The 26,263-nt window shown below is 49.9% G+C and overlaps 1 protein-coding gene and 5 non-coding genes across 9 annotated transcripts; all 6 read left to right on the top strand.

Annotated features, from left to right (window-relative positions):
- Positions 1 to 1,330: 1,330 nt before the first annotated feature.
- TBRG4 (transforming growth factor beta regulator 4) lies at positions 1,331 to 25,710 on the top strand. Of its 4 annotated transcripts, none has more exons than XM_067544490.1 (12): positions 1,331 to 1,522; positions 1,886 to 2,035; positions 2,575 to 3,010; positions 5,654 to 5,974; positions 10,688 to 10,859; positions 12,410 to 12,567; positions 13,224 to 13,334; positions 15,638 to 15,782; positions 17,856 to 18,101; positions 19,225 to 19,336; positions 20,870 to 20,984; positions 25,208 to 25,710. In XM_067544490.1, the coding sequence occupies exons 3-12, from the start codon at positions 2,591 to 2,593 to the stop codon at positions 25,307 to 25,309; spliced, it is 1,902 nt and encodes a 633-aa protein (XP_067400591.1). In that variant the 5' UTR covers positions 1,331 to 1,522; positions 1,886 to 2,035; positions 2,575 to 2,590; the 3' UTR covers positions 25,310 to 25,710. The 4 variants fall into 4 exon arrangements, with proteins under 4 accessions (XP_067400591.1, XP_067400593.1, XP_067400594.1 ...); XM_067544492.1 differs by having other exon boundaries at positions 2,578 to 3,010; XM_067544493.1 differs by lacking the exon at positions 1,886 to 2,035.
- Positions 3,778 to 3,912, top strand: LOC137150607 (small nucleolar RNA SNORA5). The gene has a single exon (XR_010919036.1). It is a non-coding gene; the product is annotated as a small nucleolar RNA SNORA5 (small nucleolar RNA).
- On the top strand, positions 8,323 to 8,463 carry LOC137150608 (small nucleolar RNA SNORA5). The gene has a single exon (XR_010919037.1). It is a non-coding gene; the product is annotated as a small nucleolar RNA SNORA5 (small nucleolar RNA).
- LOC137150609 (small nucleolar RNA SNORA5) lies at positions 16,802 to 16,915 on the top strand. The gene has a single exon (XR_010919038.1). It is a non-coding gene; the product is annotated as a small nucleolar RNA SNORA5 (small nucleolar RNA).
- On the top strand, positions 18,771 to 18,908 carry LOC137150604 (small nucleolar RNA SNORA5). The gene has a single exon (XR_010919033.1). It is a non-coding gene; the product is annotated as a small nucleolar RNA SNORA5 (small nucleolar RNA).
- On the top strand, positions 23,929 to 24,046 carry LOC137150610 (small nucleolar RNA SNORA5). Its single transcript, XR_010919039.1, has one exon. It is a non-coding gene; the product is annotated as a small nucleolar RNA SNORA5 (small nucleolar RNA).
- Positions 25,711 to 26,263: the final 553 nt, after the last annotated feature.

Below are 26,263 nucleotides of genomic sequence, written 5' to 3' on the forward strand. Positions count from 1 at the left end.
GCTGGCACTTACATGCACTACAGCTGCCTATGGGTTGCAATCAGCCCCACTCAGTATTTAGGAGACATGTCTGCTCCTTGTTGGAAGGCAGAAAATAGGATATTGTGTGCTACCAAACCTAACAGCTAGTATCGAACACAGGATAAGAGAAGTTATAGAGGAAAGACCCCCTTAGCCATCTCCCTGCACTGTGTTGCCAACTCATAATTTTGTCAAGAGTCTTAACTCTTCTTTTCCTTAAAGCCCCAGTTCCTGGAGACAAGCAGGGTTATGTGTGGATTTCAGGCTTTATTTTTAAAGAAAAAGTAAGTTACAAGCCTTTGTGACTGTGGAGACCCCACTGCACCCTAAAGGCTCAAAAAGCAGACAGCAAATAAACATCAAATCATTTTTTTTTTTTTTTTTTAAACATAATCTCATGATTTTAAGGCCAATCTTGTGGTATCTGGTGAGCCTGACTGCTGATTTTTGAACATTTAGGATTGGCAATATTGAGAAACATTCCCTTCAGCACCAATGTAAGAAAAATAGCCTCCACCCAGCTACCAAAACAACAGGGTTCCCAGAGAATCCCCCCAAAATCATATCTACTGCAGCACATTTTGGCAGGAGTGAGCCTTTGACTGTAAACACGTGTTCGCTGAACAGATGTCGGCCACAGACAAGGCCAGGAGTGAGTGGGGCAGGACAGAGCTTCAATACACAGGGAGTGTAACCAGCTCCCCCGCCCAATGCTGGGCTCAGGGCTGCAGGCAACTAAGGGCCCAGAGTTTTTGTGCAGCCAGACTCTGACACTGCAACCCCCAAGAACTACAGACTGGCCAGACACCCCCGACTGGGGGGGGGGTCCCCTGAGGCCCACCCAGCAGCAGCGCTTGTAACCTATTCGCCACGGCTCCCCATCCCCACGCTCGGGGGCTGGAAGGCTCCCCACGGAGCCCACAGCACAATATGATAGCAGGGCAGACCAGCCTATCTAGGGGGGCTGCAGTCAGAGCCAGCTACCCCCACGAACACAGCAGCCCTGCCTGCGTTAGTCTCCTCTCCACCCCACCCAAAATGGCGCCCGGCCCAAGGTGGAGTAGCGCGCGCTCGCTCGCTCGCTCGCTCTCAGCCCGGAAACCACGCCACGCCCCGCAACGCTCCCGCCTACTACCGGCCGCGCCCTGAAATAAATACCCTCGCCGGCTGCTTCTTCCGCCCCGCCTCTGGCCGTGCCACTGCCCTCAGTAAAGATGGCGCCAGCGGCCTCCCACAGCCCGCCCCCCCTCCGGACCGGCAGCCAATGGGTGCTGCGGAGCGTCGGCTCGCGCGCGTACGGGAGGAGGGAGGCTGGCTGGCGGTAGGGATGATGATGACGTCGTCGTCGTGACGCGTTGGCCGCGCCGCTGTCGCTAGCTCGCGTGCGCCGTGGTGCCTCTTCCTCGTCTCAGCGCGCGCAGAAGGGAGGACGCCGGCGGAGGTCATGAGGCGCGAGGCTGGCTGAGGCGGGCGGTGTATCGCTGAGGCGGGAGGGGTGATGGTGAGTGACTCTGTGCGGGCCCGTTTCCCGCCCGAGGCCCGGGGGGGGGAGGGGAGACTGTCGTGTGGCCGCGCCGCGCGGGAGGAGCCCTGCGGAGAAATCCGGGGCCGCCCGCTGCCGAGCCGAGCCTCTCGCCGCCGGCTCTGCGCTTTCCGCCCGGCGGCTGCGGGGCTGGGAGGCCCCTCGGTCCGTAAGTAACCCTGCCCCTCCCCCCCCTCCCCGCTGCGGGCGGGGCCTCCTGCCGCGCCTCAGGCCCGTCCCTGCTGACATTCACCCGCGCCGCGGCCTTCTGGGTCCCCTCCCGGCTCTCTGCGGGCGGCGGCGGCAGCAGCAGCAGGGCTGACTCGCCTTCCCTCCCCGCAGCGGAGCTGGGCCACTCCAGCGGCGCGGCCTCGGGCCCGGCGGCCTCGCTCCGAGAAGCCCCGCCGGTGAACGGCCCGCCCCGCCCCCACACACGGGCGGGGGGGGGAAGCGAGAGTGGGGCGGCGTCCCCCCTGGGCGCGCGCTTCGCGGGTAAGTAACACACCGGGCTCTTCCCGTGCTAGCCCCCCCCCCCCCCCCCCCCCGCGGTCCGCCCGGCCCCATCGAATCCGGGCACGGGGGAACGGAGAGATGCGGGCCCCCCAGAACCGGGCCTGGGCATCCCGACTTCGGCCTTTCGTGCACATGACAAAGCCGGGCACTTCCAGGAGCCGCGCCAAGACAAACCATGCAGCAGGCCTGGGGCAGTGTTTAGGTATTGCGGGGATAGGCGGTAGGGACGATGTCCCTGGTCACGAAGGGGGCAGCCTTAGGTTTTCAGTGTAACTTCTAAGGAGCAGTTTTACCTTTTCATCGACTTCCCCCTCCTTCCATTGCTGTCAGTTTAGACTGTCATTGACCATGTGCCTGAGGCTGGGACTGACTGTTATAGGTAAATAAAAAGATTCCTGTTGTATTTGAATGGTGAAGTCAAATGAGTGAAAGGGCAAGGTAGTGTTTCTTGTAGGGCCTCTGAAATGTGGCGTTGACAACCCCAGTTCAGTTTTTGTCCCTCTCTCCTTCCCTCTCAGTAGATCTAGCTGTGCCATGGCAGCCAGACTGGTGCAACGCTGTTGTCGGCAGCTCTTTGGTGTCTCCACCTGTGCTCCCCTGGCAGCCTCAGCTTCTCTGCTAATACCAGCATGCAAGACAGTGATAGCAAGACCGCCTCAAGCAGCTCTCGCTTCATTACACATGTCAAGCCTCTCGAGACAAACAGATGAACTCTCATTTAAGGAGCAACTGGATCACAGATATTTAGGGAACAGCAAGATTAATAAACTCATAGAATCAGCTTCTAGCCCTGAAGATCTCTTTCAGGTGGCTGCACTTCACTCTCTAAATGGGAACCAGGCCTCCAAAGTGGTCATCCAACTCTCCCGAATTGCAGTGGAGAAAAAATTAGAAACGAAAAACATCTTGAAGGACAATCACTTCCGGCAAGTGCTCAGCATTATAGATAACAAGGTACATTCTCATAATGCTGCAGATGGGCACTCTCAGCAGGAGGGGTATAACGGGAGGATGAGTAGAAGTGCCCTTTCCCTGGGGCTTTTAACCAAACTTGATGAGACAGAATTTCCCTAAGATCACTAGCTGGTGGCCTGTGCAGAGTTGTCTCCTCACATGATGTTGGTTCTCCTAACTTCCAACTGTGAGAGACAGAGCACATGGAAGGCAGAGATAGTGTGACCAGCTGCTTTCAGAAAGGGCAGAAAAGTAGACACAACTAAAAATGAGCATTACTTAGATATTTCATTTCTGTGTGTATAGTGGCTGTAGTGGCCATGGGTGCTATGCGCCCCAGTGGGTGGGCACTGGCAGGGATTTGAGTGATAGCCTAGCAGACACTACATCCCCTTCCCTGCCACAATTTACAGTCTATTGAGCTTATGCTGCTTGCCTCCCCTATCTGTGACACGAGGCAATGGTGCTTTAGAAAGCCCTGCTAAGTTCTGTTGTCTTCGGTGAACAGCAGCACAAGGATTAATAAAGTTTGAATTGGACTGATGGTTGGCAAATTCTGCTGCCAGCAGCTGTGTTATAGCCTGTTAAGAATTTTAGTTTCCCCCTTTGGGGAATCCACAGTGAATCCACACCCAGCTCTCAAAAGCCATGTTGAACTCTGGGATAGCCCAATGAAATCTCAGTAAAATGATGGGGCATCTAAGCAAGAGAATAAGAGTGGGTTTCACACGTTACTTTATGCGCTCCTCTACCTAGTCTTAAACCACAGCAGCCTTGTCAAATTCAGTGCCATCCTCTGTGGTTGGTACTGGCCCAGCTGGCTGCCACAGCAACATCTGTAATTCATGGGCCCCATGTCTCTATTACTGGACTCTGGGGATAAAAGAGTGCTACAGACACCTGGTATAGATCAGTAGAAATATTACAGAATCTCACCCTAAGAGCATGCCTACACAGGGATGTTAAATTGGATTAGTTTGTTTGCTCTAAGTACACCAAATTAACTGAAGGGCATTCACACCACTTTATGCCAGTTTAAGGCACTTTTCTTGTTAATCATTGTGTTCACACAGCTCTGTGCTACCCAAATCTGGTATCAAAAAGTACCACACCTGGTTGTGTGCCAGCATTTAAATGGGACTCTGGTTGAGATGACCCTGGAGCAGTGGAAGGCACACAGACAGATCCACAGACAGGCTGTGCACTATAGGATGGCAGTGGGAGGATTGCGAAAAGTGAAGTAACGAACCTTTAAGCAAATAAACTGACGCAGTGAAGAGTTACTTCTCTTCCAAAGAGGGTTAATTGCTAAGACCCTGTATAGACAAGCCCTGAGATATCAAAGGACTGTCAGGGTTGGACCAGGCCAGCAGTGGGACAGGAGTCTTTCAAGGGAATTTAGTATCAAGATGTTGCAGGAAATGCTGTTGTTGATTCGTGTGAAAAGACTGCATGGGGCATGGGACTGAGAGTGGGAATGCTAAGGTTCTATTCCTGGCTTGCCAATGAGCTGTGTGGTCTATGTTGGTTGTGATCTGCTTCTTCAGTTGCCTAATGGATGATACTTGTTTACTGAAGCTTTGCAAACCACTCAGATCTCTAAGAATTACTATTCTGTAGCAGTGGCCATCATCCTGAGTCATTGATTCAGTGTCCAAGCGTGGCTCTGAGAGGTTGCTGTGCTACTAGAAATGCCAAGTTTCTGACAAGTCATAAGACTGAGGTCTTGAATATTAAAATTCTGTGATACCATTTGCCAAAGCATTGGTAAGAGCACCATGGCCAAATTCTACCTGAGCCATTACATTCTACTTCCTTGATTCCCTTTGAAGCTTCAAGTTGAGAAGTGATTCTTCCTTTTCCTTAAACTGTTGGTAATATTGCTGAATAGCTGTCATGTTCCACTCCAAAGGTGGCTGCAATTTGGTGATATTTCCTTTGTTTTCTGTACAGCCCATGAGAATTTTTCATCATGAAAAATGCTTTAGAATCTAGATTATCCTCTGTGGAACTTTTGGCTTCTGATTTTTATTTTTCAGCTCCTTATTGGCAGTTCCAATGGGAAAAGCTAAGTCACCCCCATGACCCAGCAGAGATAGCCCTACGCTGCCATGTAGGTAACCAAGATCATTGGATCTTGTACATATAGGCAAGGTTTGGAAGTACAAGAATGATGGCCTTTCGTTCACTTCATCATCAGTTTCTCCTTGGAGAAGGACGGCAAGTGCCGTGTGCCTTTGGAGTCATGAGGCAGTTGTGGAATGCACACAGGGAGGAAAGCTTGGTCTGAACATAGAGGTAAAAGTGAGAGAAATGTTGACTGATACTGAAGGCAATGAAAGCTTAGCCCTGGGAAAACTACAGCCCTGCTGATCTATCTCCAGACCAGGGCTGGACATAGAAGCTGCTGGGAAACCTGCAGACTGTGGCTCAAGTTAAAGTGGCAGTGAATGTGGAGTGTAGACACAGGAGCACTAAAACCACTCCGGGTGAGTGGGGTTGCCTTCCTCTGGAGCATCTGGCATTTGCCGATGCTGGTTGATTGCTCCCATCTGATAAATCCTCTATTCTCTAACTCCACTTCTCGGCTCTGTCACAGCCTCGATTGTGCCTAACATTCCCATATTTCTCTTTGCTACCCAGCTTTCCCAGATCTGGAATGGCACTTTGCTGTCCCTTTTAAAGAGCCTCCACTCTCTAGGGCAGGAGATGAATAAGAGGGAACTGAGACTGGTGAAGCAGGAAATTCACTGGCGGCTGAAACGCCTGAGCGTCAAGCAGATTGCTTCCCTGGCAAAGCAATTGACAACCTTTAAGCAGACAGAGGATGACTGTAAGATGCTACGGGACTGCATGAAGCAGCTGGAGCTGCGCTGGACGGAAATCGGGGACACAAAAACTCTGGTGGCAGTGATGACAGTCAGGCACCTCTCGCAGACCCTGATGCACCGGCTGGAGGACAAGGTATAGGCAGCAGCTCAGCCATGCTTGACTCTCCTGCAGGGTGGATTGATTTAAATAAATCATTTAAATTTCTAATTTTAATCATGATTTAAATCAGCAAGCAGGAAATCTTGATTTAAATCATTAGTTTTAATTGTGCTTTCCATTTGTACTTTTTCGTTATTTTCCTGAAGAAAGGTCGACTAATTGGTTGGTAATCATTAAAAGACATTGATTTGCAGCTAAGTACAGACTGCACCAAATTTGGTGATGCTTTTCTGCTAACCAGGAGGATACACTGTATCTATATACAGTTATTAAACCAGTTAGGTAGCTTAACTTACATTTATTTAGGTTCTTAATTTTTACATTTATTACACGAGAATGGTGAATGATGCATTTCTGACTTCCTAGATGATTTATTTTTTACTTGCAGTTTATATCAAGCTCTATTTGGATGGAAATTCAAATTCAATTGAAAATGCACAAAAACAGAACTTTACATTTTTTTATTAAATAAACTATCTTTAATATGCTGGATACATAAGGAAAAATTTATCAAAGCATGTTTTGCATTCAAACCTTACTTATTTACTAAACAAAGGAAATATCTGTAGTTAGTGAATTGAACTGATTTTTATGATTATCATGTCATTTAAGATTTTAGAAGTAGTACATCTGATCCTTTCAAGTAGTTTTTTGTCATACTTTGGAAGATAAAAACAAGCTTTCCTGCTTTTCCAATTGGTTTCTTAACTTTCAATGACCTAGTTGTTGAATTGAACTAGCTGAATAAACTGAAATGATGAAAATATTTTCTCTATACCTGCAAAAGAGGGTACGGCTGTCAACAGCTGGTTTGCACTTGAATAAACTCTGGTTTTAGGTGCTTACCTAATGACTTTCACCAGCTCAATGGTTTGACTTTATTTAAAACTTGGCAGCAAACATGTTTTTTAATATTAATATTTTTTTTATTTAATTTATGTGATTTTAATTTATTATAATAAATTTAGGCCTTAACATAGGCTATCAGTGTTGCATTTAACTTTAAATGCTTTTTTTTAATAAACCTGTTTAATTTAAATATAAAAAACTGGATTTAAAAAAAAAATTAAAAATGTATTTTATCCAGTGGGTTCTTCTGTCCCCATTCCATCTCACTGAGATGGCTTGTCCCAGGCAGCTAGAAGGAGTTAAAGGACAGTCTTTTCTGAGCTTGTAATATGGACCCCACTTCTTTAATTCCACTGTAGTGGGGCTACTCCATAAAGGTTATAGTAACCACAGTGCCAGGGTGTTGCTGTGTCTCTTTACTGGTTCTTTCTTAAGAAGCTTCTCAGAAGTAAGTGTTTGTAGGCATCTATAAAGTTCTTCAGACGTGCATGGCAACATATGCCATCGGGGCCTCTTGGGTCTTTTCTGATATGGAATACCACCACCACCATCTGCATTGTGATTTTTTTTTGTTGAGCAGCGATTCTGAGTGTGACCCGCCAAACGACCCAGAGATCTGATCTGAGGTTAAGGAGAGAACTATTATGATTTTCTTTTACTGAAATGGCTCTCTAGTGAGACTCTATAGAGGGACTACTTCACCACCACTTTGCTACTTTGCTCCACTGAGATCTGAGCACAGAGTTGCAGAACCTGCTCGTTGTTGGGGGAGGATGCCTTGAGACTCCCCCCTTAAGCCATGGATGAAGGGGAGAGAAGGAATGTTACCTTAGTTCTATTTCCATTCCTCTCTGTCTTCTTCCAGGTCAGCAACCTGGTTCTAAATCAGATGGCTTGTGAATCACAGCTCTGCAGGCCTCATTGCTCTGGTGCTCACTGGGAGGTTACTATTTACTCTCCTTCAGGCATTTGATCCGGGCTGGGGAAACACTCCTCAGGTTGAAACCACCAATGAGGCCTTGAGGCAAGCTTCCCGCACATATTGTCCTACCAGCATACCTCAAAACTAATCTTGAAGGGATCTAGGGACACCTTGGATAGTTCTGTGTCCATGGCCCATGCACTTCATGGTGCCTTTGCTAATTGTACCGAATCATGTAAACCTGTGAAAGTCATACGATTCTGTATTTTAGGGTGTGGGCCTCAATATGTTTGTTCAGTGCCTTGAGCTTTTCCTGTTTGGAAGTTGGTATGGACAGTGGATGATTTTATAAGTGTTATAAGGCAAAGTACAACTACTAGACTTTTTTTTTTTAATTTCCTCAACTGAAAACTTCATCTTTTGATAAAGAATAATTTTTATTTCCACCTTTGAGACTTTCAATCAAAACATGAAGCAGTTCCTTGAAAATCTGCACTGTCCAGATGAGTTAGGGACATGTGGCAACCCTGCCTCTAGGTGGTGGTTTGACTGCAAATCCAGTCAAATTCAGTACTCACCTTCTGCGTGGTAGGCACTGGCCCAGACAGCCACCACTGAAACATCTGTAGTTCATGGGCCCCACGTCTCTCTCTTTCTGGACTCTGGGGATAAATATTTGCTAAAGACATTGGTACACACTAGTAAAAATACCACATCATAGAATGGTTGAGTTGGGATCTTACCAGATCGCAAACTAAACACAGTTGGAGGAAAGTTAGTAAGAGATGAGATTCCAAGGGCAACACCAGGAAATGGTGTTGGTGATTCAGTAAAGGGCATTATTTCCCCTGTATCAGTACTCACCTTGCTGGTGCATTAGTTTAGGTGCTCATATTCCATGGGGGAGCCCAGCATAAATCCTTAAGGATACAACACTATTGTTTTTTGAATGAAATGTGAACCGAGCTGCTTAGAGTTTAAGGCCAAAAGGAACCATTGGATTATCTTTGTCTCATCTCTGGCATGGGACAAGGCCATTAATTCTTTTAAAAAGGCTTCAGAGGCGATTCTGGCAAGTACAGACCCATAAGCCTAACCTCTGTACCAGACAAATTGGTTGAAACTAATGAACAAAATTATCAGACACATAGATAAACATGATTCATTGATGAGGAGTCAACGTGGCTTTTGTAAAGGGAAATCATGCCTCAACAATCTATTACAATTCTTTGAGGGGCTCAAGAAATATGGACAAGGGAGATCCAGTCAATATAGTGTACTTAGACTTTCAGAAGGCCTTTGACAAGGTCCCTCACCAAAGACTCTTAAGCAAACTAATCAGTCATGGGATAAGAGAGAAGTCCGCTCATAGATCAATAACTGGTTAAAACACAGAAAACAAAGGGTAGGAATAAATGGTCAGTTTTCACAGTGGACGGGATAAATAGCAGGGTTCCCCAGGGGGTTGTGCTGGGATCAATATTGTCCAATATATTCATAAATGATCTGGAAAAGGGGGTAAACAGTGAGGTGGCAAAGTTTGCAGACTATACAAAATTACTCAAGACAATTAAATCCAAAGCAGACTGCAAAGAGTTACAAAGGGATCTTACACAACTGGGTGACTGGGCAACAAAATGGCAAATGAAATTCAGTGTTGATAAATGCAAAGTAATGCACATTGGAAAATATAACCCCAACTATACATACAAAATGGTGGGGTCTGAATTAGCTATTACCACTTCAGAAAGAGATCATGGAGTCGTTGTGGATAGTTCCCTGAAAATATCTACTCAACATGCCGCAGCTGTCAAAAAAGCTAACAATGTTAGGAGCCGTTAGGAAAGTGATAGCTATTGAGACAGTAAATATAATGCCACTATATAAATTCACACTTGAATTGCAGTTCTGATCGTACCGTCTCAAAAAAGATATATTAGAATTGGAAAAGGTACAAAGAAGAACAACAAAATTATTAAGGGTATGACAACTTCCATATGAGGAGAGTTTAAAAGACTAGGATTGTTCTACTTAGAAAAGAAATGACTATGGAGGGGATATAATAGAAGTTTTATGAAATTATGAATTGTGTGAGCAGGTGAATAGGGAAGTATTATTTACCCCTTCACCTAAAACAAGAACCAAGGGTGTCCCAGTGAAATAATCGGCAGCAGGTTTAAAACAAACGAAAGGCAATACTACTTCACACGACACACAGTCACCCTGTGGAACTTGCTGCCAGGGGATGTTGTGAAGGCTAAAAGTGTAACGGGGTTCAGAAAAGAATTAGATAAGTTCACGGAGGATAGGTCCATCAATGGCTGTTAGCCAAGATGGTCAGGGACCCAACCCCATGCTCTGAATGTCCCTAAGCCTCTGAATGCCAGATGTTGGGACTGGGCAACAGGGGATGGATCACTAGATAATTGCCTTGTTCTGTTCATTCCCTCTGAAGCATCTGGCACTGGCCACTGTTGGAAGAGAAGATACAAGGCTAAATGAAATCATTGGTCAGATCCAGTATGGCCATTCTTATGTTCTTAAATTTCATTCAATTATTACTGTATTGAGCCCATACTGGCCCCACTCGTGGTTGTAATAGATCCCATAATATTTTTTGCAATAGTAATCAGTGTAACATTGATACCCTGACCAGATTCAGTCAGAATTAATTACATGCAGCCTCCTTTAATTCCCCCCCCCCCCCCATACACTATTTTTTACACTGTGCCTCAATGTTTAGTGCTACTGTGCTCTGCCATGTTCTGCTCCAGATGTGGCTGCATTTCAGTGCTGGATGATCTTTGGGAGGGTATATTTTTTAAGATACTTTGAAACATGCCAGATATGTAAGCAATTAACCATCTAATTGCTTTACCCCACCTTTGTTCTCTATGCAAAATGTCTCTTGGCAGGCTCTGGAATTAGCTGAGGAATTCAACGCTGAGGATATTCGGAAAGTGATGTTGGCTTTAGTGCTCCAGAATTGGCGCTCTGTCCCCTTGCTCCGGGCCATTTCCTACCACCTGGTTCAGAAGCAGTTTGCCTTCAGCACTGACAGTCTGGTGGACATAGTCTTTGCGTATGGTAAGTGAGTCCAGAGGTCCCCTGAATACTCAGTCAAGTATCACACCCAGCAGAGAGCAGTTCAGCACAGTCTTTGCATTGAACTGGGACTTTAGAGCATCACTACCATGCTGAGATAGTCTTGGCGGAAGAGGACCTTGAATTCTAAGCTCATGCATTCAAGTACAAATAACTTTACCCTGTGGTTTGAAATCTCTCTTGACCCTGCTTTGGAAAGTTAACTGCCGAGTTATTTGGTAACTGTAATATACACCAACAATGGAATTGATTTGGTCAGTTATAATGCAGAGTTACCAGTCCACTGAGAACAGCAGCTTTTGCATTCTGTTCTATTTAGTTTATCATGCTCATCACCCTAGTATCAGACCACTTCATTGTCTGTCTTGCACATGACCAAGTGGCTGAACTAGGTCTTTAGTCAAACACAAGTTATTGGGCTTGATGGGATGGTTATGGAGGTCCTCGGAATTGCACATCTAAAGAGTGATCATCTAGATCATCTCACCTGTAATTAGGGTGTTTAACCAATAGAAAAAACTAGCAAGGGAAGTGGTGGATTCTGAGTATTTAACTTCAGGCTCACAGCAAATTTATTCCTCAGTCAAGGCAAACACCTTGGTGTGTTGGAGATCCTTGGTGTGTTGGAGAAATATAAGTCCTGGTTTTGTTTTCTGGTTCCAGTTTATTGAAGAACTTAAAACTTCTCCCTAGGTGCAGAGTTTCGGGGACTCTCACCCACTGGAATGGGAATCTCTGGGGCTCTGCATTCTGAAATGGTGCATATGGGTTTGTTTATGTGATTAGAAGGAGAAATAAATGAACATGTTGGTGCTTCGCTCTCAAATTATTTTCATCTTGCAGACACTTTAAGTGCATTGACCAGTGAATCTTCACAATAGCCTTGGAGAAATAGAAGATTATCTCCATTACGCAGTTGAGGAAACTAAGGCACAAAAAGGTTAAGTGACATGCCACAGCGGGAATCTGTGGAAGCTGAGCTAGGAACACCAGTGTTCCTGGTTCTTGTCTCTGGCCCACGTCTTCCCACTACTGCTTTTGTTTTATTACATAGCCACATCAGTCTAACAGTGCTGTGTGATCATTTCAAACACAAGGGCACCATGACCATATCTGGGCCTATCTGTTAGACTCTCCCCTTGGAAGTGGCACTTCGTGGGCATGCTCAGCATTAATGTGGATATCCTGAGTACCTCTACAGGATTTACGTTGCCTCTTGGTATTTGTTAATGAGCCTATAGTCAAGCTAGCGTGAGCACTCTTTCTGCAGCTTTGTCAAATTCAGTGCTCTAGCCTGATTCTGATTCTCCATAATTGCAAGGGTATAGTTGTGGCTCAGAACTGATTTAGAGTTGAGGAGGGAGCAGCATTCACCCAGAACCTCTTCCTCTCCAGGAATATGGCTTGATGCTTTTGCTTGTCTCCCCCTTGTGCCTTACTCCCCAGACGTCCCTCACACTGCTCCAACTAGTGATTCGGAGCTCCAGGTTGACTCTTCCTAAGCATCTGCTGATTTCTTCTGCCTCTTTAAGGAAAACTGAATTTCCACCACAACCAGGTCTTCCAGAAGATAGCATCACAGCTGCAAGGCCGCCTGCCTGAGATGGCTTATCATGACATCATAAGTTGCCTCAGGTCCTTCTCTTACCTCAAGTGGCTCCACCTGCTGCTCTTCGAGACCTTCACGCAGGTGAGGAGACTTGAGTAGGGAAGGAAGTGGGGGGGAAACAGCCATTGTTGGACTGCTCTCTGCCTCAGTTTCCCCAGTAGTGAGATAGGGATAATGTTGAGATGCATTTGTAAAGTCTAAGCATTATGGCACTATAAACTGATAGCTTGCTCAGTGGTAGTGCAAGCACGATTTGACTGGGCTAAGTGAAAGACCGCTTGTGTCAGTAAACATGGCTTAAATGTCACCTCTACTGGTGGTCTCAGTGTGGGGCTGCTCATAGTTGGCTCGCTGCAGATGACTGCCTGGTGTGGCAACAGTTAACGCTAAGAGGAGAAGCATAGACTGATGGTTGGGAGGAGCCCCAGTCTCCTTGACAATTAATCCCAGCTCTGCCTCTAACTAACCTGTCCATACCTCAGTTTCCTCATCTGACAGATAAGATATTCTGCGTATCTCTGTTTATGCTTAAACCCCCATATCTTTGTGCTCCTTGAATATAGTGGTGGATGTTAATATCAAATCCTTGACAGGTAGACAGGGACCATTTGGCTTATTTCTGCCCTTCAAAATCAAGGTAGCACTGTCCTGGGGTTGGATTTTGTGAGCATTGGTGTCGGCCTTTGCTTTGGAGAAGCTCAGATCTACACTTATCATTTTCCCTCTCTGGTTTTCAGACTATCCTGAACAGTGCTGACAGATTCACTGTGTTACAGCTGTGCAACATCATTCTGGCTTTCGCCCACCTGAATTTCCAGCCCAGTAAAGGCGAGAGCTTCTATAACATGGTAAAGTTTCTCAACCCTTCCCTCCTCCATTAATGTGTCATGCTACATCAGAACCAAAGCCAGGTCTGCTCAGGCTGCAGATTTCCTGAAGCCATCTGAGTTTGCAGATTTACGGGTGTCCAGAAGATCTGCTCTGATTTCTGTAATAAACAGGCCCCTTTTGGACAGCCAATGCTTAGCCTCATAGTCACACACCCATCTCCCAGAACACATGCATGACCTAGCCTGGGTGGTATTGCAGGTCATATGTAGTAAGAATGGTTGGTTGCTCAGTGAAGTCCTTGGATTTGAGCTCTTGAGAACAGGAAGCAGGGCATTCCCAGCAAGGCCGCGGCACGCGCTCCATCCTGCTGCTTGTGGCAAAGTGCCAGGCTCAGTGTTTTCAGTCAAGCATTGACTTGGAGGCGCAGCGCAGTGGATGATGTGATAGGTAAAACAATTGTTGGGAAAGGTTTATGGGCAACCTGGCTGTCACACGACTTGGCGGGGGGTTTAAAGGAAGGGGGCGTCTTTCTGGGAGCTGAGAGGGGCAAGGAAAAAGCCTCCAGAAAAAAGACATCCCCCGTCCCTTAAATGGTCTGCTGAGATTTGACAGGCAGGCAGTCCTTAACTCTCCTCGCTATGTCACCCTGACACTGATGACTGGTAGGGAGAATGGCTCTATTGCTGCCTGTACTGGCGACAGTGTATGTAAGAAGCCCAGAGGCAACAGGCACAAAATCACTCTATACGGTGGGGATGTGCCAGCCCTCCAGAGGTGCACCTCTGGGTTGGGAAGGCCCTTGAGCCTTTCATGTCTGGGCCCGCAATTCATTTGCTGAGGTAGGCATGGATGATCATGGTAGCATTCTTAGCAAGATCTGCTCTAACCCAGCTCTCAGGTGCACCATGAAAGCTGGTTACACGGAGGCAGAAGCATAGGGTGTAGGCCACACAGTCTGTAACTGTTCAGACATAGGAGGCAGAAGCTCATCTACCTCATAGTCCCATCACCTCTATAGTAAACGGCATAATATGTAGCTCCTCATCCAGTCAGGGCTGAGTTGACTCTTTTGGGGTTTGAGCCGGAGCCTTACTGAATCTTGGCATTTTTGACCTGTTGCTTAGATCGTTAAGCCACCTGGCCTGTAGCAAAGTTGCTACCTTAACATGTCCCCTCCTGGCTGGATGTGACATTGCAGCACCTTTGCCTCAGTTTCCCCCACTGTCCTTTGGCTTGCTCTGGCCCGAGGAGTAACTGTGTCTGAGCCATCTACGTTGCTACCAGATAGCACGGTGACCAGTTCTCTGTATCCTTTGGAGCCGAAGTGCAGGGATTGTCTGAGGTCCCTAGTTCTATGGGCTCCTTTCCAGGAATCCTTCTGGTCTGTTCCCACTCCTCACTCCCTTCCACATTCACATATCAGCCTCTGGGGTCTTTACTTAATAAGCACTTAGTGGCCAATATGGAACGAACTCGTGTGGGGGCGTCTCAGTCAAGTGTCTAGCGGGGAAGGATCTACCTCACACAAACCACCCCCATAAGTGGCCCTGGTAAGGCAGCTTGGTTGCCCAGGGGCTACTCACCCTTACAGGCTCTCTCTCAAGGGCAGGGGAGAGGCACAAGGACAGCGCAGGGGGCGGCTTACCCTGCCGTCCCATGTCTTTTGTGCATTGTCAGGGCCCTGATCTTCAGGGCTATCACTGACACCATCCACCAGAATTAGAAACCCTGGAAGGTGGAGCTGGCCTGGCTGCTTGCCGTGGTCCCCGGACGGACATCCTGCCAGCATGCATTGATCCGAATATTCTCTGGATGATAGTGACACTTGGCACTCTCCTGCAGCCAGGAAGGGCGTGCAATGCTTTTCCCTTTCGTTCCTAGGCAAAGACCACATTCTTCACAGGTGTGGCTTCAAAGCAATCCCACAGCCCTCAGTGCCGTTTGGTCCACTAAAAACGGAGTGATCCAGTTGTAATGAGCTCAATTTGTGACTCTACAGAGAGCAGCAAGCGTACAGTGAGATTGGTGTGTGCTACGTCTGGAGTAGCAACCCTACAATAACAAACCCTAGTGAGCACACACCATTCTTGCTGGGCAACCCACTTTCATATTTCCGAAGAACCAAAATGATAAAAATCCCCTGATTGCAAATAGCCCCTTTCCTGGGAGAGGCATTTCTCTAGCGAAGAGGTTGCACACTGGCTATGCCCAGACCAAGCACCCAGGTTTTGGTCCAGCAGCCTCTGAATTGCTGGCAGAGGTAGAAAGACCCAACGCAGGAAACCCATCTGACAACTTACGACTTTCCTTCCTTCCCCAGGTCCACGAGAAGCTTAATAACCAATTGGACAGCATTGACCCATACATGCTGATAGAGGTGGTCTGGTCATTGTGCGTGCTGCAGCAGGTGAAGACTCCCTACCTACAACGGGTGCTAACGCCACAGTTTTACAGCCCGTTTCTAGGTAAATGCAGATGTGCCGAGGACTTGGGGTGTACCTGCATCTGCCAGTGGTAATGGAGAGAGGGGGAGCCTTTTAAAACACAAGGGGATCTTACCGCACAAGGGATTAGGAATGGGAATATTGCACCTTTGAGGTTATCAGTTCCCGGCTGGTCCAGGTGACAGTCATTGCCCATCCCATGATGAGTGAAATGAATGTACCGTGGTCATGATTATCAACGACTGTCATGTCAGAAATCCACCACCAGGTGGTCCTGTTGTAATAGTCAGCAGTGAGGGGAAGGATTGAATGAGTGATGGTAACTCAGACTCTCCCCACCCCATGAGGTCTGTGCAGGCCACAGTGAGACACGCAGGTTGGGCCACATATGGGGAGCTGACCTTGCTGCTGCCTCTTATAACCCCCAGGACAGGTCGTAAAGCAGCGCCTTGATGGAAGCAGGGGAAAGAGAGTCCTGGCAATTCCACTTCTTTGGGAAGCACATCAGAGCACTGATGCCTTCTGCACAGCTCTAGTTCAGCAGCCAGGTTGTCTGTGGATAACCCAGCAGCACTAGCTCCTAAGCTTTGCTGGGCACTCGTGTTTGGGTTTGTGGGTGTGGTGGGATGGGATGGGATCGGGGGGTGAAAGTGAGTGTGGTGCTTGTGACAACAAAGTGCTGATAACACTGGATTGAAGGTGTCCTCCTCACACTGTCCTGCCAGTGGCTACCCCAGCTCTGACCCCTACCGATGCACTTTAACTACACCCCTTGCTGTCCCAGCCGGGGGCCAGCTGTCCAGGCTGGTGTAGGGTATTTCCTGATATGGGTCACTCTTCACCAAGGAGTGGCTGGATGCCACCAGCCTTGGATTTTTGACTCGTACTGGAGACCGGAGTCAGAACACAGCTCTGTAGTGTGAAAAAGCCAGTTTGCAGCTCTCTCCTGCGCTCACCCACCCACTCCCATTGAATCCAGAAATCCAGGAAGGATGTAGGCATCTGAAAGCGCCGTTGCAGAGTGGTGACTGTCTAGAATCTGCAGCCTCGTCAGATTCAGTACTTGCCTCTCTGTGGTGGGCACTGGCCCAGCCAGCTGCTACAGCTAACACCAGTAGTTCGTTCCTGGGGATAAAATCATGCTACAGACACCCAGCCTCTGTAAGCGGGGGGGCCAACTTACCGCGCAGGTTTGCAAAACTGCTGCAATGGGGAGGGAATGATTTTTGTTCTGCTGGTTCAGCAATCTGAAAGGTCGTGAGCGTGTTTCAGCGTGAGTATGCCACAGAAGAGGGTTGGCAGCGGCTTCTAGTTAGAACAGCCACTTCTGGAGCCTGACACAGGGTGTGTCTGTCTAGCAGGGCAACATCCTTTGTGTGATGCTGCCCATGGGGGCTCCAGTGTGCTGCTGGCTCCACTGTTAGTGATGACAAGAAGCACTGGGCACGCTGCTGGAGGAGCTCTCTGGCTGGTTACACTTGGGTCTGTGCGCTTACATCTCTGTAGCAGAGTTTCGCCTGATGGGGAGACTCACGTTACAGTGTTAACACTCCTGCCCTAACAGTGCCGCTGAATCGCATCTGGGTACAGGGAGCTAATCTCATGCACCTCAAGAACCCCTGTGCTGGGCAGAGTGCATGTGCCTTCCTTGCATGCCTGTGTGTGTGCTTCCTCTCTCAAAGCTCAGCTCACAGGCTTGGAGCCACCAGAGTGGCAACTGCTCAGGCACTGAACACCGGGGGGTAGGTGCCCACCCTGCAAAGTACTTAGCATTCATTGCAGCCGGGGGGTTGGATTGTTCAGCACCTATTCTCATCAGGTTCATACAGGCCCTCAGTCTGGCCGGGACCTCCTGGGCTCCTGAGTACAGTTCCTATGGCAAGTCCCCCATAGACTCCCACTCAGACTGCCTTCATCACTTTGGGCCTTGCAGGATCGGGCCCTGAGTGGCAGCTGTGGGGCGAGAGCCCAGGAGTTCTGACTCCTGGTATGAAGTGGACGAAACCAAACTCTGGGGAGATCTGAACGGCTGAGCCCTCGGTCCAGGCGCCTCCCTGGGGACAGGTCTTCATAGCTGCCCTTCTTACCCAACAGACAGAGAGTCCATCAGAAGACAGAACTACATGCTCAGACTGTTGCAGATCAATGCTACCGCCAGGCTGGAAAGCCCCAACTATCCAGGGCCCTTCCTTTCGCCAGAGGCCCTGCGTGACATGTGGCAGTCAGAGGACTGGAAGCTCTCTCCAGCACAGTGCAGACTGCAGGAGGCACTGCAGGTGGTGGCCGGAGATGAGGGTAACAGGCGCTTCAACGTTCAGACCATTTATGGCTGGCTGCTCGGTGAGTGTTCTTGGGGACCTGCGCCCAGGCAGTGATTGCAGTGCTGCCGACCTGGGGGGCTGATGCATTGTCTAGAGGGCGCGTGGCGCATAAACTTCTTTCTCCTGATGCTCATTCAGCGTGTGGCAGTCCTGATGACAGCGCCTACCCCCGTTAGCCTACTGATCTAGCACCTGGGTCCACCGCAGCTGTGCTAGTACACCTCCCTCCTGATGGGTGCGTCAGTCTGAGATGCCTCCCTGCCTTGCCAATGCACCTCCTGACCCCTAGCACTCTCTGCTATTCCAGTCCCCAGTCCCCTCCTGAGCAGAAACGGGGCTTAGCAATGCCCGGTGGTTTTGGCTTTGTGATGGGTGCAAAGATGAGGCCCCTGAATGCACCTGACCTGTTCTACCCCCTGGCTCCAGGGGCGAAAAGCTCCGTCCAGCCGTGCTCCCCAGCTCTGGGCTACAGAGTGCTGGTGGTGGAACACTTTCTCAGCCATATGCCTGAGTGTCTCAGGGAAGAGACAAGGCAGATGGAAAATTGTCTCCTGTCTGGCACAGCCCCTGGGTCCCAATCTGCAGAGGTGCTAGGCAGACCTGAGGGAGGAAACACCCCATCCTCCTACCACTGCTTGAGTAGCAATTGTCAGATCTACCTAAGAACTCTGCAACTTCCCTCTTCCTCTGCAGCCAAGTCAAATTCAGTACTTGCCTTCTCCGTGGTGGGCACTGGCCAAGCTGGCTGCCACAGCAACACCTGTAGATCATGGGCCCCATGTCCCTCTCATTGGACCTTGGGGATAAAAGCATGCTACAGACACCTGCTAGGGAAGGTCACTGTTGTCTGTGACTACAGCTTCCCACCACCCAAACAGCACAAGACACAGTGGAATGACCCTGCTGTACTCACGGACATCCGCTAGCACATCAAAGCCAAAATTCAGCTCTGCCCAGGGCTAGCCCCCAGGGATGGGCACTAACCCTGGCTGACCAGTTAGTGGCCCCCAGGCACTGGTGAGCCGATGGGCATAGGCAAGGATTTGCACTTGGTGCATCATCAGATCTTCCTGGGGATGTGGGCCAATAAGATGTCTGATGTTAATCAGGAGTCCCTGTGGTTTCCCCTCTCTCCTTCGTAGATGCTGAGATGGTGTTGAACAGCAACAACCAGCCTCTCCCTGTAAAGGACTTTGCTTCCCCCTACTTGCTTCACTCAGAGAGCAAAACGCCCCTGCCACCGGACGCCAGGAGGTGAGTCTGCCTAGCCACACCAGAGATCAGGCCATGCTGCTGCCATGTGTCTGGGCTGAAGGGTCTGAGTCTGCCCCAGCCACATGGGAGTGAGGGGGAAAGGCTACTGTGTGTGCATGTGCTTGGGGGCGGGAGGGGCTGCACAGACATGGGTTCTGCACGTGGTCGTGCTGAAAGTGAGACGGGTTCATTGACTCCCTCGTGGCACAAACCCACTGCCAGCAATGGCTACACTATGACCACTGCAACTCGGGCAAAGGGAGATGGGCGCTGTGAGCAGAGTCTGGGGCAACTACAGGCCCAATGAGAAGCCTGACAGAGCTGCTGATGCAGAAGGTCTCTTCCTAGAGCCGTCTAGCTCCTCTGAGTGCCCTCCCCACCTCTCACACCTCCTTAGAAGCCCCCGCAGACAGACAGGATGCTAGCTGATCGGGATAACCAGCATCTTCATAGAGGTTCTCTTACCCAGCCACTGGGAAGGAAGTTCAGCTGGGGGAACCCATAGCCCTTCCCCTGCTTAGGTTACAATGAGTGTGCCTACGACTCCTGTCCATGCGCAGCCCCAGCAGCTGTGAGCTGAACCATTCCCCTCCTTTGTTTGGGGATGGGGTAGTGGGGCAGAGGACTGGGGCTGTATGGGAAGGCGCTCATGCTAATTGGGCAAGACAGGCTCCCTCGCCAGCCAGGCCCCTTTCTTTCTCCTTATTAATCTGCTTGGGCCTCCAAGGTTTAGCGCCCCATTGCTCAGCAACAGCACGGTGCTGAGGCTGAAATTGATAAAGCACTGCTCTGATCTCTAGTGGCTGGCTCTGGCTGGCTTGATCTCGGTCCAGAGCCATGTGGAGCAGTGTTCATATCAATCTACCGCTGTAACTAGCCCCTCATCAGTTTCAACAGAAGTGTGGCAACTAAACTGCCCATTTGCTAGGGCTGAGTTGAGGCTGCATTGTTGCTGGACCTGTTCTGTGGCTAAATTGTTCTAGCACCTTTCCCCAGCATTCCTATTCACACATACATCAAACAAATCACAGGGCTGAGTAGTCTCCGGGGCATAGTGTTTATGGCTATAAATGCTCAGACAAGGGCCCTCAAATTGCCTGCCTCAGGACCTGAACTGATCTCTCGCACCCTAACACCTGCCGTCGCCACTCCTGACCCCAAACACGCAGCCTTCGCAACTGAGCAGGCACCTCCTGATGCTCCTGTGCCTGCCCTCTGAAGCGTTCGATGTTGGTGACTGCCGCCGGCAGGAGAATGGACCCCAGTCGAGGGGTCGGTGGTCTGATCCAGCATGCCAGCCCTTGTGCCCTGTCAGATCCAGAGCGGTCAGCTATTGCATCTGGGTCACGTGGCTCCTCTTAATGTTGCCATGTGCTCATTTTCTTGGAGCTCTGGCAGCGGTTCAGAGACAGCAGCAAAGTGTCCTGCCTGCAAAGCCCGGAGTGCGCCGTGCTCTAGAATTTGATAAATCTGAGCACACGCCTGCTCCTGAGTCATCCAGCTCCGTTCCCTCTGTGTGCGTCTCTCTCACAGGATAGCTTTCCTGCTGTGGGAGTTCCCAAACTTCAGCAGCAGAAGCAAGGAACTCCTGGGCCGCTTCGTCATGGCCCGACGACACGTGCAAGCCGCCGGGTTCTTGATCGTAGATGTGAGTAGCTGAGGAGGGCTGATGCCTCCCCACCACTGGTTTTGCTCCTCCCCTTGCTCCCAGTACCAGAGTGAATTAGGGCTCGACCTCCGTTTAACGACACCTCTCAAACAGCACGGCATGCACCTTGGTGTAAGGTGGCCCAATAAATATGGCGGGTAGCCCTTCCAGTCTCCCTCTCCCCTCACACCCCTGTTATGAACGTGGGCTCACTTGGTAAGCCGAACTCATTGCAAAGCTGAAACCATCCCCCGGCTGGAGGGACTGATCTGAAGGGAGACTAGGAGCTGGATACAGAAGAGACCTTGCCTCAGAGGTGACCAAGGGGACAACGGTCAACAGAGTGAGCACAAAGAAGGGAGGGGAAGGAGTCAGAGATGATCTGAAGGAGAGAACTTCCTGCCAATGAGATCTGGAGCATAGTTTTCCCAGGCAAATGGGGAGGAGCCCCAAACTGAAGTAGCCAGGGCCCCGTGACAGCTGTAGGGGGCTCACCCTGCACATGATGACTAGGCGAGGGGCTAGACGGCCTACCAGGTCTCTTTCTGGAACTGGTATTCGAGTGGTCCCAAGGTCAGCAATAGGAACCCACATCCAAAGGGGAGCAGTGCTGCTGTTTGTCCAGCGTGCACCTCTGGGGAGAGGTGGCCTTAAATAGCTCAGTGTAACGCTTTGCCAAAGTGCCGGGGCATTGATTTTCAAATGCCTTAAAGGGGTGTTTTCCCAGGAGGTGCTGAGCACCCACCCTTGAAGAATGAAGTCCCTGCAAGGGGTCTCCAGTGGGGCACCCAAAAATCACTGTCACTTGAAAACCTCCCACTTCCAATCTGTAGTGGATCTTGGGCAACCCCTGCACAAAGGGGTTAGCTGAGCAAATTGAAGGCGGTGCTTTGGCTCTGCTGGGGGGTGGATTGTTAAATGGTCCTGCTGAGGGGTGTTTTGACTAGAAGACCATGCTGAGGAGGTGCGTGTGGAAGGTCCTGGGTGCGTCCCAGCTGCTGTGTGTGTTTTGCAGCTGCTGTTTGTTTGAAGATACTTTTAATAGCCATAATCAACAGTGAGGCTGCTTCTGGCCTCAGCCGCTGTTACTCAGTTAAATTTCAATGTAGCGATAACGTGCAGAGGAGAGGCAGAGCTCTGGGCATACAGCCTAAACATAGCCTGTCACAGCATCCAGAGGGATGGGTCATCTGCGTGGGGCACACACTGCAGACGTTAGCCTGATCCCTCTTTCTCTGCAGATTTGTTCCTGCCCAACACCATCTCCCCACTGGCCCTCCCCCTGTTTTTCAAAGCTGCCCAGTTTCTAGGCAGTGTATTGATGCCTCCATTCTGTGTGACACTTACGCAAAATGCCAGCTGAGCTCCCTCTGCTATTTTTCCACAGCCTATTATGTTCTCTTCCTCCTGCCCACGCAGGATGTCCCTGTGGATCCTTAGGGGGCCTTCCAGCTACAATTTTTGGCTCCCCTAAGCTATATCTAGAGGGGGAAACCTACCAAAATGTAATGTTTTCTCCCGGTGTAAATGAATAGATCCCTTTCCAAGGAAAGGCTCTAGTCCTCACACTTCCAGTGTAGCTAAAGGTGAAAGCTGCTGATTGAAAGGCAGAGTCAATAAGATTGCTTCTCAGTACATTTCTACCTCAGTGCATGTATGGCCCCAGTGCTCTGCAGTCACTGTGCTTATCCTCACAGCAAAGCATCAGCCCCGTTTCACAAAGGCAGTGATTTCAAGCCAGCAGGGACTGTTCATTGAGTCTGAGCTGCTGCAGAACCCAGGCCAGGCAATCTCACCCCAGTCAGTAGCTGAGGCACACAGACTAAGGAACCTGCCCAAGTCTCACAAGAAGTCTGTGGCAGAAGCAGGAACTGGCATCCCAGCCCAGTGGTAGGCTTTCCCCATCGATGGACTGGGGCAGGACCTGATTTGTTCCCGGGGAAGCTAGTGACAAAATTCCCACCAACTTTAGCGATGGTGTCTTGGGCCCTTGATAGAGTTATAGACTAGTGACTTACGTTTGATGCAGCATGTGGCACCGCCACCTGGCCAAGCTGTCCCCTCCATTGGGTACACAGACCTCCCTCTCCACACAGCCAGAAGCTGAAATCTCCCTCTTTGCCAAGCATTTCTTCTCTCCTCATATCTAAATCAGTGTTTTGGCTGCCTCTCACGCCTGGGTAGTGGGGGATGGGCCTTTGGGGAAGGAATAATAAAGTGGGTGTGTGAAGGGAAGGAAGTAGACCATGAACCATTTGAAATGCTGCATGTCCAATAAAAAATTAAGCAGATCCTAATCCTGTGCTCATTAAAGCTCCCCCGACTCTTCCTGTAGAGTCAGCATCTTAGCTCCTCCACTTTAGATAATTGCCGCTCTGATGTTAATTTGGGTGGAGTACGGTATTCATCGCTACTACCGGTGTGCTGTTGCTGTGCTCCATTAAACAGCTGCTGTGTTCCACCCCAGAAGTGGCTGCAGTGATTACAGTTTGCCTATCCATTTAATAATAATTGGCATTTGTATGTAGCACTTTGTGCCTCCAAAGCACTGAAGATTTATAAAAGCCTATTGCAAGTTAACATTTATACAACCTAATTCAGAGCCTTCAACAGACATGGCTTTCAAACGTTGGTGTAAGAGGCTGCCCCCACCTGGCGTGGAGAGGTATACAGGGCTCCAGCGTGTCTCATTTGGCAAAGGCTGGCAACTTCTTAATGTGCATCAGAGCCACTGGCAAACGGCTCCGTTAATAACAGCAGGCTGACAGCTGTTAACGTTGGTGGAGCTGCAAGTGAACTTTCTGCTTTCTCTGCACATTTCCTAAGCTTCTCTTCCCCCTTTTTGTGTGGACCCCACCAGCAGTAGGAGATGCTCCAATGCCAAGGTAACATAGTACCTACACAGGGGCAGCCAGGACCTCTCACTTAATCAGGGCATTTGCCCTGCAGCCTTTTCAGATTCAGAACTCACCTCTGCCCTGGTGGGTACTGGCCCAGTCAGCTGCCAGTCATGGGCCACAAGGCCACTGGATGCTGTGGATAAAAATATGCTCCAGACACCCTGTGCAGGCTAGGAGACTGTATTGATCGTGCTTTGAAATAAGGAAATGTTCCTTCAGCTGGCAGCGCTCAATCCAGAACAGCTGTGGACTCTGTGTCACATTACAGCTCTTATGGCTGGCTGGTGGCCTACGTAAAATGAGGGTGGGTGTCTGAGCCCCATTCCTCACAGACCCACGTCTGCAGTGGAGAAACTACCAGCAGCAGCGGCTCCCTCTGTGGCTGTCTTGGCAGAAGGGCCAAGGACTGAATGTAGACTGTTCTCCGAGCTGGCTGGCGCACAGTGGCAGGGTAGAGAGGCATCTCTTGCGACTACCTGTGCAGTATATTATATGCAAATGCACCCCTGGTTTCTAGCGTCTCCGTCCAGCACTGCACTTATTTTTATTTCTAAGCACCTGTAAAAGCGTGCGCTGAGCTGTGTAGTAGCCATGGTGAGGGAGTTTAGCTGGTGCTGCTGTCTCCCATTGAAGGGGTCAGATGTGGGGTAACTAGTCCTACAAGCACTGTCTGGTTATGTGATCACTGTTGGGATAGGATTTTGTGCAGAGCTCTGGGGTGCAAAGTGCTCTAGATACCATCAGCCCAGGCCACCCATGCAGATGCTGTTCCCATCAGGCATTTTGCAATGCCAGATTGCAAGGGGCTGGAGAGCTCTCCCTCCCTGGAGTGGGCTGCAAATATTGGCAGGTTGTAACTGCCTCCTGAGGGAGGTTAGGTCAGGTTCTGCTGGAGTCTAATGCTGGGATTCCCAAGAGCTGTATCCTTGCCCCACGTGGTTCTTGAGGCAGCTACGGAGGGTGAATCTGTTCTCAAGCTGAGGCTGTTTCCTGCAGCTCCCCCCTCTGCCCATAGTGCTCTGTGCTAACAGCGTCGCATTCCCCAGGAAGAGCCAGGCAGTCTCATGCCAGTGTGGTTGGGCAGATGGAAGAGCTGTCCTAAGGCCACTCTGCATCCATGGCAGTGTCTGGAGGATCCTCTGGCAGGTGTGGGGCTGTGACCCCTTAGACAACCCACATCCAGGACCAACTCTTTTTGGGGATGGTCCATATCCCATCTTACAGAGCCATAGCGGCCCCTCTCCTCCTGGGCAGAGCCTCAAGAGATCAGCATGCCTTGCCATTGTAAGTCCTGACCCCGCTCCCTGCCCTCTTCCACTGCAGGTTCCCTACTATGAGTTTCTGGATCTGAACACGGAGGCCCAGAAGGCAACCTACCTCAAGGACAAAATGAACAAACTCATGGCGGAAGAGATGGCTAAATAAACACTGAACCTGTGGAAGGATGGACTCTGACGTTAGCATCCGGCGTGAAGGAGAGAGGGATTACGTCAGTGCAGACGCTGCTGTGACTGGGCAGTGGGCTCCTGGCGGGTGGGGTAGGAGGAAGGCAGGAGGTGTGGTTAGCTTCCTGTATGTAAATGCACTAGAATAAATTTCCTCTTGTACAGTCTGCTTGCACCAGAGAGGGGTTGCGTGCGGGCGTGTCATCCTGCGCACCCGGCATGCTCTCGGACTGATCACCGTGCATGCTGTGTGCTCGTTAAGGGCACAGGGGGTGTTGCTCTTCAGTCCCTGCCCACGGTTAGAGCGGGCTGTTCCGCAGCAGAATGGGCGCTGGCATGGAGCCAGGCCCCTCCTGAATGCCCTCGGCGCTCCCAGCGAAATCGAGGCTGAGGGGGAAGGGGGGGGGGGTGGCGGAGATCATGGGGTGTGGGGGAACGTGGGTAACATGAGGTCCCAGACAGGCTCTCAGCAGAAGTGAATTTACCTCCTGCGCTGCTGCTAATAGGGTATATTACAAGGAGACTTAGGAGCCCCCATCTGCCTTGGCGCTATAGCTCGATAGCACCTTTCATGCTGTGGTCTCAGGACTATATGTACATTAACTAAGCTGCAGCTGCCCCGAGAGGTAAACTGCAGCCCAGAGCAGTGACGTGACTTCTCACGGGTCACACAGCGTGGCATGGCAGGGGCTAGGATTAGAACCCAGGAGTCCTAGCCCCGTGAGCTGCTCGAGTTACTGACCAGTGCTCTCTTCCTTCTGCTCTCTAGCAGAGGAAGGCCCTGTTCCCCGTGAAGATCCTCAACTGAGCAGGGAGGGCTTCCCTGTAGTAATTTACTTCATTGGAAGCTCATTTCTGCCATGACTGGTATCAGGCCAGCTGGGGTCTTCTTAAAACAGCTCTGACAAGGTCTCTGCTTACCACAGGCTCCAAG

The sequence above is a fragment of the Emydura macquarii genome, unplaced genomic scaffold, assembly GCF_026122565.2.
Source record: "Emydura macquarii macquarii isolate MOO-44397 ecotype Brisbane River unplaced genomic scaffold, CSIRO-AGI_Emac_v2 contig_973, whole genome shotgun sequence".
Lineage (NCBI taxonomy): Eukaryota > Metazoa > Chordata > Testudines > Chelidae > Emydura > Emydura macquarii.

Excerpts from the sequence above, each read along its gene's own strand:
- TBRG4 (XM_067544490.1), top strand. The coding sequence starts at position 2,591 with ATGGCAGCCAGACTGGTGCAACGCTGTTGTCGGCAGCTCTTTGGTGTC. Across the intron at positions 13,335-15,637 it reads GCGAGAGCTTCTATAACATG|GTCCACGAGAAGCTTAATAA; the intron begins GTAAAGTTTCTC and ends TTCCTTCCCCAG. Across the intron at positions 18,102-19,224 it reads CATTTATGGCTGGCTGCTCG|ATGCTGAGATGGTGTTGAAC; the intron begins GTGAGTGTTCTT and ends TCTCCTTCGTAG.